This window comes from Curcuma longa, chromosome 19, assembly GCF_044706935.1.
Source record: "Curcuma longa cultivar G26 ecotype Majalengka, Jawa Barat chromosome 19, ITB_CL_G26_1.1, whole genome shotgun sequence".
Classification (NCBI taxonomy): Eukaryota; Viridiplantae; Streptophyta; class Magnoliopsida; order Zingiberales; family Zingiberaceae; genus Curcuma; species Curcuma longa.
The window spans coordinates 6,342,820-6,355,694 of record NC_133879.1 but is presented as its reverse complement, the minus strand read 5'-3'; the positions used below and the strand labels follow the sequence as shown (position 1 = coordinate 6,355,694).

Genomic DNA, 12,875 nt, shown 5'->3' with positions numbered 1-12,875 from the left:
TCGTATTGCTTTCATATAGAAGAATCTAATTATTTTTAAAAAATAATAATTGTTATGAACTATATGTTAGAACAGATGCTCTTATATTTAATAAAGTATAAGCCTTAATGTATTTCTAGATTAGTCGACATTAAAAAAAAATATTTTAACCACCATAATTTAACTTCCACTAAACTTTAACCTCCACTAAATGAGTACAGTTTGCCAAATTTACACTTAGTAGATCCACTAAAAGATATTGGCAATGTGTCCAAAGTATTAAAGATCAAGAAGGGCAAGAACCTATTATATGTCGACATAAAATTAAAAAAAAAAACAATTGACGAAAAAATATATCTCACCAAACTTCAAAAGAGAATTGTCCTACAAATATGGAAAAACAAAATACTCTTCTTTAAGTGAATTACAAAAATCATTACCCAAGCATATTTGTTCTCTTATAATGCATTAATTGTAGCTAAAATGAAAGAATTGTGCTCCTATAAACCTTATACTAACTAAACCATAGCAAAAAAAACTCTCTTACAACAATTTAAAATAGCTCCCTAATGACTCCTTAGATAAGTCCCTTAACAATATATTCTTATAATATCTTCTTGTCAACAACCACTTTGGAGTTCAATCATCCTCATACTAACTAACGATGATTGTTAACTCACAAAACATATCTTATTCATGTTGTTATAAATCCTTTTGAAATTTAGACATCTTTTATTAAAGGTGCCCAAATTACAAAATTTGCAAATCACTTGGCATGACTCCTTTTATTATTACTTATGACCTTATACTCATCGTCTAACTGGGTTAGATTAATTATTTATCTCTATTCACCAAACTTTTACATTTGTGAAATTATATTAAGTAATGATTATTATAAATTGGTTAATAATATGATTAATTTTCATCCTACATTCATCAATTCAAATTTCATCATCACATCTACTTTAGATACATTTATATACTATATATCTAATTTATTTGATCATATTAAAATTAATTAAAATGTTTATTTATCTGTTAGCTTAATCTTAAGTTCAAATTTCAAATTGGAGAATATACAATGAAAAGTTTAAACATTTGTTTTTGTATGTGCATTTTGTTATAGAATTTATAAAATTATCCTTGTCATTACCACCCTTACATCATATGATTTCAACAGAGGCATAGACATCATTCTTGTCATACAACAACCTCAAATGTTTCTTTACTTGTCGGAAAGAACGACCAAAAAGAAATATTTTAACGTTATAGTGCAAAAAAAAGTGCATTAAATTCTTTTTCATTGGAAGGGGCATCTAAAGAACAAAAATAATGATGAAACACTACCAGCCAAAGCAATTGTTCCATATGTTGGAAACAACCTAAGAAGAAAAGTCGAAAACTCGTCTAAGTTCTCCTCGATGGAGGAGAATAATGCAAACAAGAAAACAGATAATGCAAAAAAAAAAAGATAAATTGAAAAGAAAATAAAAATAAAATAAAAGAATTTTTAAAAGGTTATTTAATTTGTATAAAAAGTAGTGTTTATTAGGATACTTAGAATTTCTATTGGAATCAATTGAGTATTTATCATGAAGAATCTCTTATTGTCAATCTACAAAACAAGGTTAGGATCTCATGTGTTTGACAATTGTGAATTACTATAATTTTAACTTCCTTTCTGTTAGCGAGGATCACAAACTCTTTTTAGGGGTCAGAATTGTTTGTTCATTGTGTTGCATCAATTAGTATCAGAACTGAAACTAGCAGTTCAGTGCTACTCATACCCCATTCATTCTTCATCATCTTCAAGTTTGAGTGCCACCCCCAATCCATAACTCTTCCCATGGTTAATAGAAGATGGGTGTCAAGGACTCAATAGAAGTGAATTGATATACCAGATGAACAATATATAATCATACCAACAGAGTATTGAAACAACATAAGCAAACAGTGTTTCATGACTGCTTTTCAAATTAAGTATACGAAAAAGAAACAACTTGACGAACATGGCTTGATAATGAAGATAGAGATGAAACAAACTAAAACCACTTCATGAAGTTCATGGTTTTATGGCTATTCCCTTAGGAGGAGATGATTATTCAGAAATTTCTAAGTACGGCACTGAAACAAATCCACAAAGAACTTGAATCAAGCAAAGCACAATACAATCTAAAGAAAGTTTGCTGTGAGAATTCACAATGCAATTATCTGCCGCAATGTGCACGTCCATATGTGGTACCTTTATAAACACATGCAATTCATGATCAAACCCAATGACGTCAGCTTGCAATTAAAAAATCAACCCAACGAAAAGTTTTTCAAATGAAATTAGAAGGCAAGAAAATAAGAGCTGAGAGATACAGAATAAAGAGCACTCACAGCACCACCACCGAGCGGGAAATTGTCATAGGAATGAACCACCTGCTCCACGGCGAGACCCTGCGTGTGACCGTGGAAAACCACCGACACTGAGGGGGCAGCAGGCGGTACTACATCGTAGGAGTAAGACGATGGATGAAGCATCGCGTTCCCACCACGGTAAGCGTAGTGGCCACGAACATCAGCATCGGCGGGGAGCTGGAGGTGGACGGCGTGAGCGTCAGACTGGAGCGGAGCCTCGGGAGCAGGGTTAGAATAGGGATAGGGGTAGGGGTAGGGATAAGGATCAGAGTACGGGTCAGGGCTGGGGTTGGGGTTAGGGTTAGGGTTGAGGTAGTAGTGGTAGGTCGAATAGGCAGTGGGGTGGGGAAAGTGGCGTGGCTGGGCAGCGGGTTGCGGCTGTGCGTAGTGGAAGTAGGAATCCGGGAGGAGCGACGGCGGTGGCACCGGTGCTTCCGCCATGGCTGGTGCCCCGGGAGCGACCGCGGACGTGGAGATCACAGTCTGAGCGGTCGCTGCCTGAGGCTGAGGATGGGGCCAGATATGGCTGGAATCCATGGAAATCGGCCGGCCAAGCCGAGGAGATACAAGATATTATTCCTCCAGCGCTGTGAGTTTAGATCGCCGAGAAAAGGAAAAAACAAACCATATTCTTATTTTTAATTTTGAATGGAAGTGATAGTTTAGGGTTTTTAATCAATGAGTATTGAACAATGTTATGTATGAAATGTGAAGTTTATACTGCACTGTCACAGGACTCACTCTACTGTCAAGCCAAAGAATGTCTATTGGCATGATGTGCTGCTGATCTTTAAAACTAGCACCACCCTCATGATATCTATAAAAAAAATTATGGTTTTGGTTTAGGAATACCAACACTACAGTCCAATTGGCAAGGGTCTATAACTCCTTCTAGGAGTATTAATTAGAACCATGATCACACACAACAAATCTACCTTCCCTGCATTACCCTCTTTCAATACATGTCGATATTTCAGAAATTTGAGTCTCTTAGGTCAATCAATGGATTTCGACCAAAACTCATTGATAGCCTTAGAGAGCTCTGATCGGGCCCATTTGAACTCCTGTGTGTTTATTACGTAAACATAACTTCGAATATGACCTCGTTGACTGATTCAAGGCCCTCCCAACTTTCCTCAAAATGATTTTAAACTTTCATCGGGTTGTGGTGCTGGTTTACGAAGACCAACACCAATATGGTGCTAGTATTTAGAAACTAGCACCAAAGTCTGTGTTAGTTGGTACATGATTATAACTTATCTAAGTGCCTATTGGATGCCATGTATACTTTCCACACAAATTATCTCCATTCCATTTCAAATTTTTGGATATTCGTGCCCCTAGGTCCATTAATGGATTTCGATCTTCTTAGAGGGCTCTGATTGGGCATATTCCAACTCCTATATATTTATCAGGTGAACACGAGTCTAAATATACCCTTGTTGGATGATTCAAGGCCCTTCCAGCATTTCTCAAAATTATTTTAAACTTTCATCATATTGTAGTGCTGGTTTTTGAATATCAGCACCAACTGTATTCAAAACCAACAAAACAATCGATGTAAGTTGGCGTTCGACCATAACTTCATCTACGTACCTCAGTAGAAGGATTGGACATCATGTATATCTTCTATACAATATTATCTCCCATTCTATTTCAAGTTTTTGAAAATTCGAGTCTCCTAGGTCCATCAATGGATTTCAGTCAAAATCCATTGATGACCTTAGAGGGTTATGATTGAGCTCATTCCAACTCTTGTATGTTTTTAGGTGAACATGAGAGTGAATATGCCCTTGTTGACTAATTCAAGGCCCTCCTAGTATTCCTCAAAATGATTTTAAAAGTTCATCAAGTTGTGGTGTTGGTTTACGATGACCAGCACCAATATGGTGTTGGTATTCAAAAACCATCACCACGGTCTATGTTAGTTGGTATGCGATCATAACTTTGCATATATGTGCCTCAGTAATAGGATTAGACACCATATATATCTTCTACACAATATTATCTCTCATAAATGGGTTTCGGTCAAACTTATTGATGGCTTTAGAGAACTATGATCGGACTCATTCCAACTCCTATGTGTTTATTAGGTGAACATGAGTTCAAATATGCCCTCGTTGACTGATTCAAGGCCTTCCTAGTGTTCCTCAAAATGATTTTAAACTTTTATCAGGCTATGGTCCTGGTTTACGAAAAACCAGCACCAATGTGGTGTTGATATTCAGAAACCAGCACCATAGCCTGTGTTAGTTAACACGCAATCATAACTTCATCTATGTGTCTCAGTAATAATATTGGACACCATGTATACCCTTTACACAATATTATCTCACATCCCATTTTAAGTTTTTGAAAATCCGAGTCTCCTAGATTAATTAATGGATTTCAATCAAGACTTATTGATGGCCTTAGAGGGCTCTGATCAAACTCATTCCAACTCCTATGTGTTTATTAGGTGAACATGAATCTGAATATACCCTCGTTGACTGATTCAAGGCTTTTCCAGCCCAGCGTTCCTCAAAATAATTTTAAACTTTCATCAAGATATGGTACTATTTACGAAGACTGACACCAATATAGTGCTAATATTTAGAAACCATCATCACAATCTGTGTCAGTTGGCACGCGACCATAACTTCACGCTTACGTGCCTCAATAATATAATTGGACACCATGTATGCTTTCTACACAATATTATCTCCTAATCCATTTTAAGTTTTTAAAAATTTGAGCCCCTTAGGTCAACTCCTATATGTTTATTAGGTGAATATAAGTCCGCCTCATATACTAATTCAAGGCCCTCCCAGCGCTCCTTAAAACAATTTTAAAATTTTATCAAACTATGCACTAATATGATTCTAGTATTCACAAATCAGCATCATAGTCTATGCCAGTTGGTATGTGATCATAACTTTACCTATGTGTATTAGTAACAAAATTGGACACCAGTATACCTTCTACATAATAGTATCTCTCATCTCATTTAAGTTTTTGAAAATCTGAGTCCCCTACGTCCTATCAATGGATTTTAATCAAAATTCATTATCGCCTTAGAGGGCTCTAATTGGACCCATTCAAACTCATGTATGTTTATTAAGTGAACATGAGTCCGAATATGCCCTCGTTGACTGATTTAAGGCCTTCTCAATGTTCCTTAAAATGATTTAAACTTTCATCCGGTTATGGTACTGGTTTATGAAGACCAACACCAATATGATGTTGATATTCAGAAACTTGCAATATAGTTTGTGTTAGTTGATACACGATCATAACTTCGTCTACGTGTTTCAGTAACAAGATTAGACACCATGTATATCTTCTACACAATATTATCTCACATCCTATTTCAAGTTTTCAAAAATTTGAATCACCCAGGTCTATCAATGAGTTTCGGTCAAAACCCATTGATGACCCTTAAAGGACTTTGATCAGATTCATTCTAACTCTTGTGTATTTATTAAGTGAACATGAGTCTGAATATACCCTCGTTAACTGATTCAAAGCCCTCCTAGCATTCCTTACAATGATTTTAAACTTTCATCAAGTTGTGGTGCTGGTTTTCAAAGACCAACACTAATTTGACAATAACATGCAATGTGTCAAATTGTAATTTACATGGTTTAGATACAAAATACTAATTTACATGGTTTAGATATAAAATAATAATCCTCTTGATTAGTGTCAAAAAGTCATATATGTGCATTCACAATAAAAATACTATTTATTCTATATTAAAACCATCGGATCATCACTGTCATAGTTGTAATTTAAAAATTGAGTGTCTCATTATCTTGTTATCCACTACAAATCTATAACTATTAATGAATCTTTATATGAATTTTTGATTGATTCTATAATATAGTGATTCAACGTATCATAATACAAAAGGCACAATCATATCTGTAAACAAAGAAATAATAAAATTAGTATGTGGCTAAGTTGAATAAAAGGTTATGTAATGACTTATGTTGAGGTTTGCTTAGGAGTATACACATGTCTAATTTTAAAAGGGAAAGTTAGCATTTTTTTGCTAGTCCACAGTGCCAATGTTCAAAATATGATGAATGGACTTTTTTAAAGAAGTTAACCTACAATCATTAAATATACTTGATGATCAGATGGAAAACATATGTTGTAGTATAAGATAAAAAATATACTGTTACTAAACATTCTTTGTTGTAAATTTTTCTAACCGTTAGGGAATTATTTTTAATCATGTATCATTTTTTCTCTTTTAGAGATCACCCTCTCCATATCTCTTTTAACCTCCTCCACAATGAAGAAGATCTTGATTTTCTTTTTTCTTCTTAGAGATGATTAGGTTATTATCTCTTTTGACCTTCTCCATATGATGAAGTAAATCTTGAATTTCTTTATCCTTCTTAGAGATGGTGGCTGCTTGTGTCTCCTATGTAAAGAGTTCTTGATCGACTCGGAACGTTCTCGATTGCCCGGGAGGGTCTAATTTCGAGGCGCCTACTTGAGGTCATGTAGGCGACTGGGTGGTTCCCAATTGCTTGGGTGCCTAATTTTTATGGCTGGAGTAATTATCATTTAATTTTGATGGTTAGGTTAAGGGCAATTGAGGACAACCCCAATCGACCAAGATCTATCTTTTTACCTACCCCGATCAAATCAATTTACTCCGTTATGGTTTGAGTCTGATCGCCTGGATTACATCTGAGTCAACCAGGAAGTCAAAAAATGCTTCAATGAAATATATATTTAAAATAGAGTTTTTATAAACAAACAATATTTTGAAAATCTTTTTAATATGTCCAACTTTGTTTCAGACCATCTATCAAAAAGATAGAATCCTTCAACTTGTTGGTCAAGTCAAGTAAACGTTTTCAGCTTCATATTTATGAAATATTTACTGCCCACCTGGGGATTGTTTAACTTGATCATTATTTATGTTTGTATCCTAGATTCATATTGATGCACTGACATAAACATCTAAAGTCCAAACTCAAACCCTATGCATCTCACATCTTTCTATATTTTTTAATACATAAATAAGTTATGTCTAAGATGTTTTGTGAGATGTTAGCTACCTAGATCTGTAAGTGCATGCATTCTAAAGTTGATACCTAGACTAAGTATACAATAAATATTTTTCAAAGATACTAAAAGTTTTGAAATCATTCCTAGTCTAATAACTAAACAAATGTAGCTCCCCATACTTGGGAGGTCTAATACACTTTAGTTTATTATTTGGGTTAAAGTTGTAAATATTAGTGTTAATTATGTGAATATATTGTTTAGGTATCCAAAAATTGTGATTTCCTATTTTGGTTGATTAGGTATGACTTTGGAACTCATGCCATCTTACTTTTAATATTTCTGTTAACTAAGGATAAATAAGAGACATGATTTTAATTTGAGCTATATCCAAGTCCAGTCTTGTTGTAAGCAGCTCGTTTAGTTTCAAGCATCATATTCAAATATTTGGATCCAGATGTAAACTTATTTAGTGTTGACTCAAGCTTACTAACTTAGTTCTTCAAGTTAAAATTCTCTTCCTTAAGTTTTAAAACTTAACTTGAGGTTCCAATTTGACTAACTTCAGTTGATGAGTTAGAAGCAATCTTTTCCTTAAGGTCTTTGATTTCCTTAAGTAAAAATTTCACTTGTGACTTGTACAGCTAAATTTCTAGTTAAGTATGATACAGTGAGCTAAAGTTTTTTGTTATTTAGATTTGTTTCATCATTGGTCGACTCATCTAAGTCGCTACTTTGACTAGACTTAGAGGTTGATTTAAGGTCAGAGTCAGATTCAGATTTATATACCTCTTGAGTGCTACTAAAGCTAGTAGGTTAACTTAATCTTAGTTTAACTCAGATTTGGAGGAGGACTTATCCCAAGTTGTCATGAATGCCTTTTTATTTTTCTTTCTTTCTTATTGTCATTCTCATTCTCATTTAGAAGTGGACAATCTTTTTTAAAATGTCCCTTTTTATTGCATTAGAAACATCAGATATTGGTTATATCCTTTTTTGGGATTTTCTTTCTCATAAACTTCTTGGAGAACCTTTTTCGTTGAATCATCCATTTGACTAGATTCGTGATTTTTGAAGGTAGGTCATCTTCATTAGTCGATGATCCAGACACAGATTTGGATTCGAATTCAATTTCTTCCTTGGTTTGGATTTTGACTTAAGCTTAGATTTCTTAGCAATTAAGGTTATCTCCTTTTCCTTTTGGTCTAGAATGGTATGTTCATGTAATTCAAAATCATAGAAAAATTCATCTAATTTATTATGGATAGGTCTTTGGATACTTTGTAGGTATCCACCATTGACGCCCATAGGGTTATTTTTGGGAAGGTTTTTAGGGCATATCTAATCAAGTCATGGTTTTCGACTTATTCACCTAGGGCATGAATGTCATTCAAGAATTCCTTGAATCAACTATGCAATTGACTAACGAACTTGCCATCCTTCATTTGGATATTTTAAAGTTGACTTAGTAATAAGTCCTTCTTGGCAATTCATGAGTTAACTAAGCTTTCATGAAGCTCAATGAGCTTCTCCCACAAATCCTTAGCACTATTAAAGGGTCTAACTTTATTTAGTTGTTCCTGAGTTAAACTGCATTGGAGTGTACTTGTGGCTCAAGCATTTGTAGGTTCTGTGGAGTGCGCTAGAGGGGGTGAATAGCGTGTGCTTCATTTTTCATTCATTTTCATTCGTTCATTCTATCAGAGACAACTTAGCAACGGAATTAGATAAACAAGCACAGAGACTCACAAATTTTACTGGGTTCCTAACCTCCTAGGGTTAGTACGTCCAAGGCCTGTATGGGAGACGCCCGTCCACTAGTGGTCTACTTTTCTTATGTTCGTTTGGAGGCAGAGAAACCCATCTTACGGTCCAAATGAAAATAGTAATTAAGACACAAATAAGTAAGACCTAAAAAGAAATAAACCAAACAACGTGTTGTAGCTGATTCGGAAGTTCTGAGCGTTGCACATTCCTCCTAGAACTTCCTTTGTTGCATGAGCCTAGCCCCGTTCGCATTCAGCAGCACCACAGGATGAAGAGAATGGATTGGAGAAATAATGTCCTGGAAGGCCCCTTGTATAGCCCTTTCCGGGCGCCTGGATAAGATCTGATATGATCTGATATGATCTCTTCAGTCTTATCCGGGCTGATTCTTCTAGATTGGGGCACCTAGAAATCATTAGGATGCTTGGAAATCATTAGGGCATCTGGATTCAGTCAACTTAGGTTTGACCTAGTTGACCCCGGACTTAGTTTGACTGCTTCTATGTGTTCCTCTTATGCTTCCTTCGTCTTGTTTTCAACTCTTAGTTTCTGCAAGATAAGCATACAAACATGCAAACAACCTAAGTCTATCTGTAGTCTGTTTGACTTACTAGGCTTACCTAAGCCTTACCATATAGGTCTAACCTACTAGTTTATCTGTGTCTAACTCCCAGTTAGAACTAGTCACTTCCATAGGTAGACTTACCACCTGTCAAACATCTAATTTGGACTTTCCCTTGCCTAATCTTCAGTTAGGACTAGTCACTTCCCTAGGTAGACTTCTCACCTGCCAAATATTCAGTTTGAAATTTTTCTTGCCTAACCTCCAGTTAGAATTAGTCACTTCCCTAGGTAGACTTCTCACCTGCCAAACATTCAGTTTGGAATTTCCCTTGCCTAACCTCCAGTTAGCATTAGTCACTTCCCTAGGTAGACTTCTCACCTGTCAAACATCTAGTTTGGACTTTCCCTGCCTAATCGATCCTTGGCCCTCCAAGATTTCCTGCTAAACATCTGGTTCACCTGACCTGCCTAGACTTCCACTGCTAGACATCTGATCCACCTGATATGCTTAGACTTCCACTGCTAGACATCTGATCCACCTGATCTACCTAGACTTCCACTTAGTGCACTTGATCCAACTAGGACTTCCTTACCCAATCCTCCAGATCAGGACTTCCTCTGCCTAGCCTCCAATTAGGACTTTCCCTGCCTAGCCTCAACTAGGACTTCTCCTTGCTTGGTCTAACCGACTAGAACTTCTTGTTAGTCTTCTGGTCAAACTGTTAGTAGAAGCCCTAGAGCCAATTATGTGATGATTGACTAAGGACTTTTGTATCATATTATATCATTAATAAAGATATAATTTATTATTATTATATTTACTTTATATTTGTGTCAAATAACTAAGTATAATAATGTCCTTGTGTAGTTAGTTTTAATCTACATCATATGGATTGTTTGAATCGATAGTGAGATGATGTAGAGAACACTACTCTTAATCATTCTTAGTTAACCATTAATATTCAAGGATGATATTAATGCGTTGAGACTAGCATGTAGGTCAACCAGATAACTTGATCTCACAAGTCATGGATATGAGATATCGAGTTGACACATGAGTATACATTAGAGAATGTATACTGTTGATGCAGTTTTGTCCTGATTGTTGTTTTGATGTTGACAACGATTTAAGTTCATATTCAGATTGATCGATTACAGAATGAGATCGGAGAGGGCTCGGTAGGGTCAGCTCGGTAGCTCGTTCTCCGGATTAGGTCAGAGAGGGCTCGGTAGCTCGTTCTCCGGATTAGGTCAGAGAGGGCTCGGTAGCTCGTTCTCTGGATTATTTGAGTCGGAGAGGGCTCGGTAGCTCGTTCTCTGGACTGAGTCAGAGAGGGCTCGGAGTAGCTCGTTCTCTGGATCGGATGGAGTCGGAGAGGGCTCGGTAGCTCGTTCTCCTGACTGGGTCAGAGAGGGCTCGGTAGCTCGTTCTCTGTACCGGACTAGGTCAGAGAGGGCTCGGTAGCTCGTTCTCTGTACCGGACTATGGTCCGAGAAGGCTTGGTAGCCTGTCCTCGGACCGGATCAGTATCAGAGGAGGCCTGGTAGCCTGTTCTTCGATTACGTGATCCAGCGCGGTTGGCTCGGGTGAGACCCAAGTCAACCTGATCGAGATTTAATGTTTTAAGCCTGGTTTAATCGATCAGTGAGTCGATTAACCAAGGCTGAGTGTGTTAATCGATCATCTGATCGATTACAGATCCTTAATCGATCTGGTGATCGATTACAGATCATTCTGTGAGACGCGCGTTAATGTGTTAATCGATCTGCTGATCGATTACCAAGCTCTCTGTGACAATTCACAAAACCCACAGAACGTGGCATAATCGATTAGTCAATCGATTATGATGAATTGTAATCGATCGGGTGATCGATTACATGCTTTGGCGAGAAATCAGATTAGCGTCTGGTAATCGATCACCTGATCGATTACCATGCTTTAATCGATCGGTTGATCGATTAAGGCATTGGTAATCGATTGGTTCGATCGATTACATGCTTTACTGAGGAACAATTACGATAGTTAATCGATTGTTCGATCGATTAAGGTGTCTCTGATCGCGACCTGCTCTGATTTCTGATTTCTGATTGTTCTGATTCTTCTGATTTTGCTGTGCTAATCATCTGTGGAGATTGCAGGTGTAGTTTGAATTTGAATGAAGATCAGGAGGGTCAAGGCTTAGCTTTCCATCGGTGCAGGTTGTCGTGTTTGGTTTTCTCAGGTAAACGACAATGGCGAGATCTGAGCTGCACGGGAAGGCGATCAGTGAGTGGGCTGAGAGGAGAGCATGGTGCTGGTAAGCTCAGTGGCTCAGACTGATCATGGTGCAGTGGACTCAGAGTCCGTTTGAACAAGCAGCTAAAAGGAAGAGAGGAAGAAGAGGAGAGCAATCACTTACGCTGAAACCCTAACGCTGTGCTTGTGCTAGTTGTGCTCTCTGCTTCCTCGCGTTCATCGATCTTCTTTGAAGCTCTCTGCCTGAGGTAGTGGTGCAAGGAGCTGGTGCTCCTACTCTTGGTCTGCTTGATTGTGTTGAGGCTCTGTGCTGCTGTAAGTTCTTTGTGATATTAGCCTCAACACTCTCCTTCTTATAATCTCTGCACTTAACTTCTATTCGTGAGATTGATTGTGGAGAGGTTTCTCCACCGAGAAGGAGGTATTATTTAGCCGGTTTCTGCCGGGGTGTGATCTACCGAAGATCAAGGCTTCGTCCACCTTACGGACACGCCGAGGAGTAGGGGCAAGTTATCCCCGAACCTCGTATATCCTTGCGTTTGTATTGTATTTGTGTTTATTAGTTGTTTTTCTTCTATTCCGCTGCGTACTAACCTTTTGTAGGAGAAAAACATTCGATTTCGAAAAGAAAGGGCTATTCACCCCCCTCTAGCCATCTCACGATCTTCAACAAGTGGTATCAGAGCTTGGGCTCTTTGCAAGGATTCCAACCCTAAAGAGTTAAAGAGATGGCCATGAAGGAAGGATTTAGCACAAACCGACCACCATTCTTCGATGGAGCGGATTTTCAATATTGGAGAAGCCGCATGGAGTACTACCTCAAAACCGACATCTCCATGTGGTTCTCCGTCAAGGAAGGCTTCACACCACCGAGGGATGAAGAAGGTAAGTATATGGGCGTGTCTATCCATCAATCTGGATA

At 37.3% G+C, this 12,875-nt stretch overlaps 1 protein-coding gene across 1 annotated transcript; it reads right to left on the bottom strand.

Moving 5' to 3' along the window:
* Positions 1-2,310: 2,310 nt before the first annotated feature.
* Positions 2,311-3,001, bottom strand: LOC141812478 (uncharacterized). The gene has a single exon (XM_074700470.1). It carries the CDS (start codon positions 2,917-2,919, stop codon positions 2,311-2,313), a length of 609 nt encoding a protein of 202 aa, XP_074556571.1. The 5' UTR covers positions 2,920-3,001.
* Positions 3,002-12,875: the final 9,874 nt, after the last annotated feature.

Excerpts from the sequence above, each read along its gene's own strand:
- LOC141812478 (XM_074700470.1), bottom strand. The coding sequence starts at position 2,919 with ATGGATTCCAGCCATATCTGGCCCCATCCTCAGCCTCAGGCAGCGACC.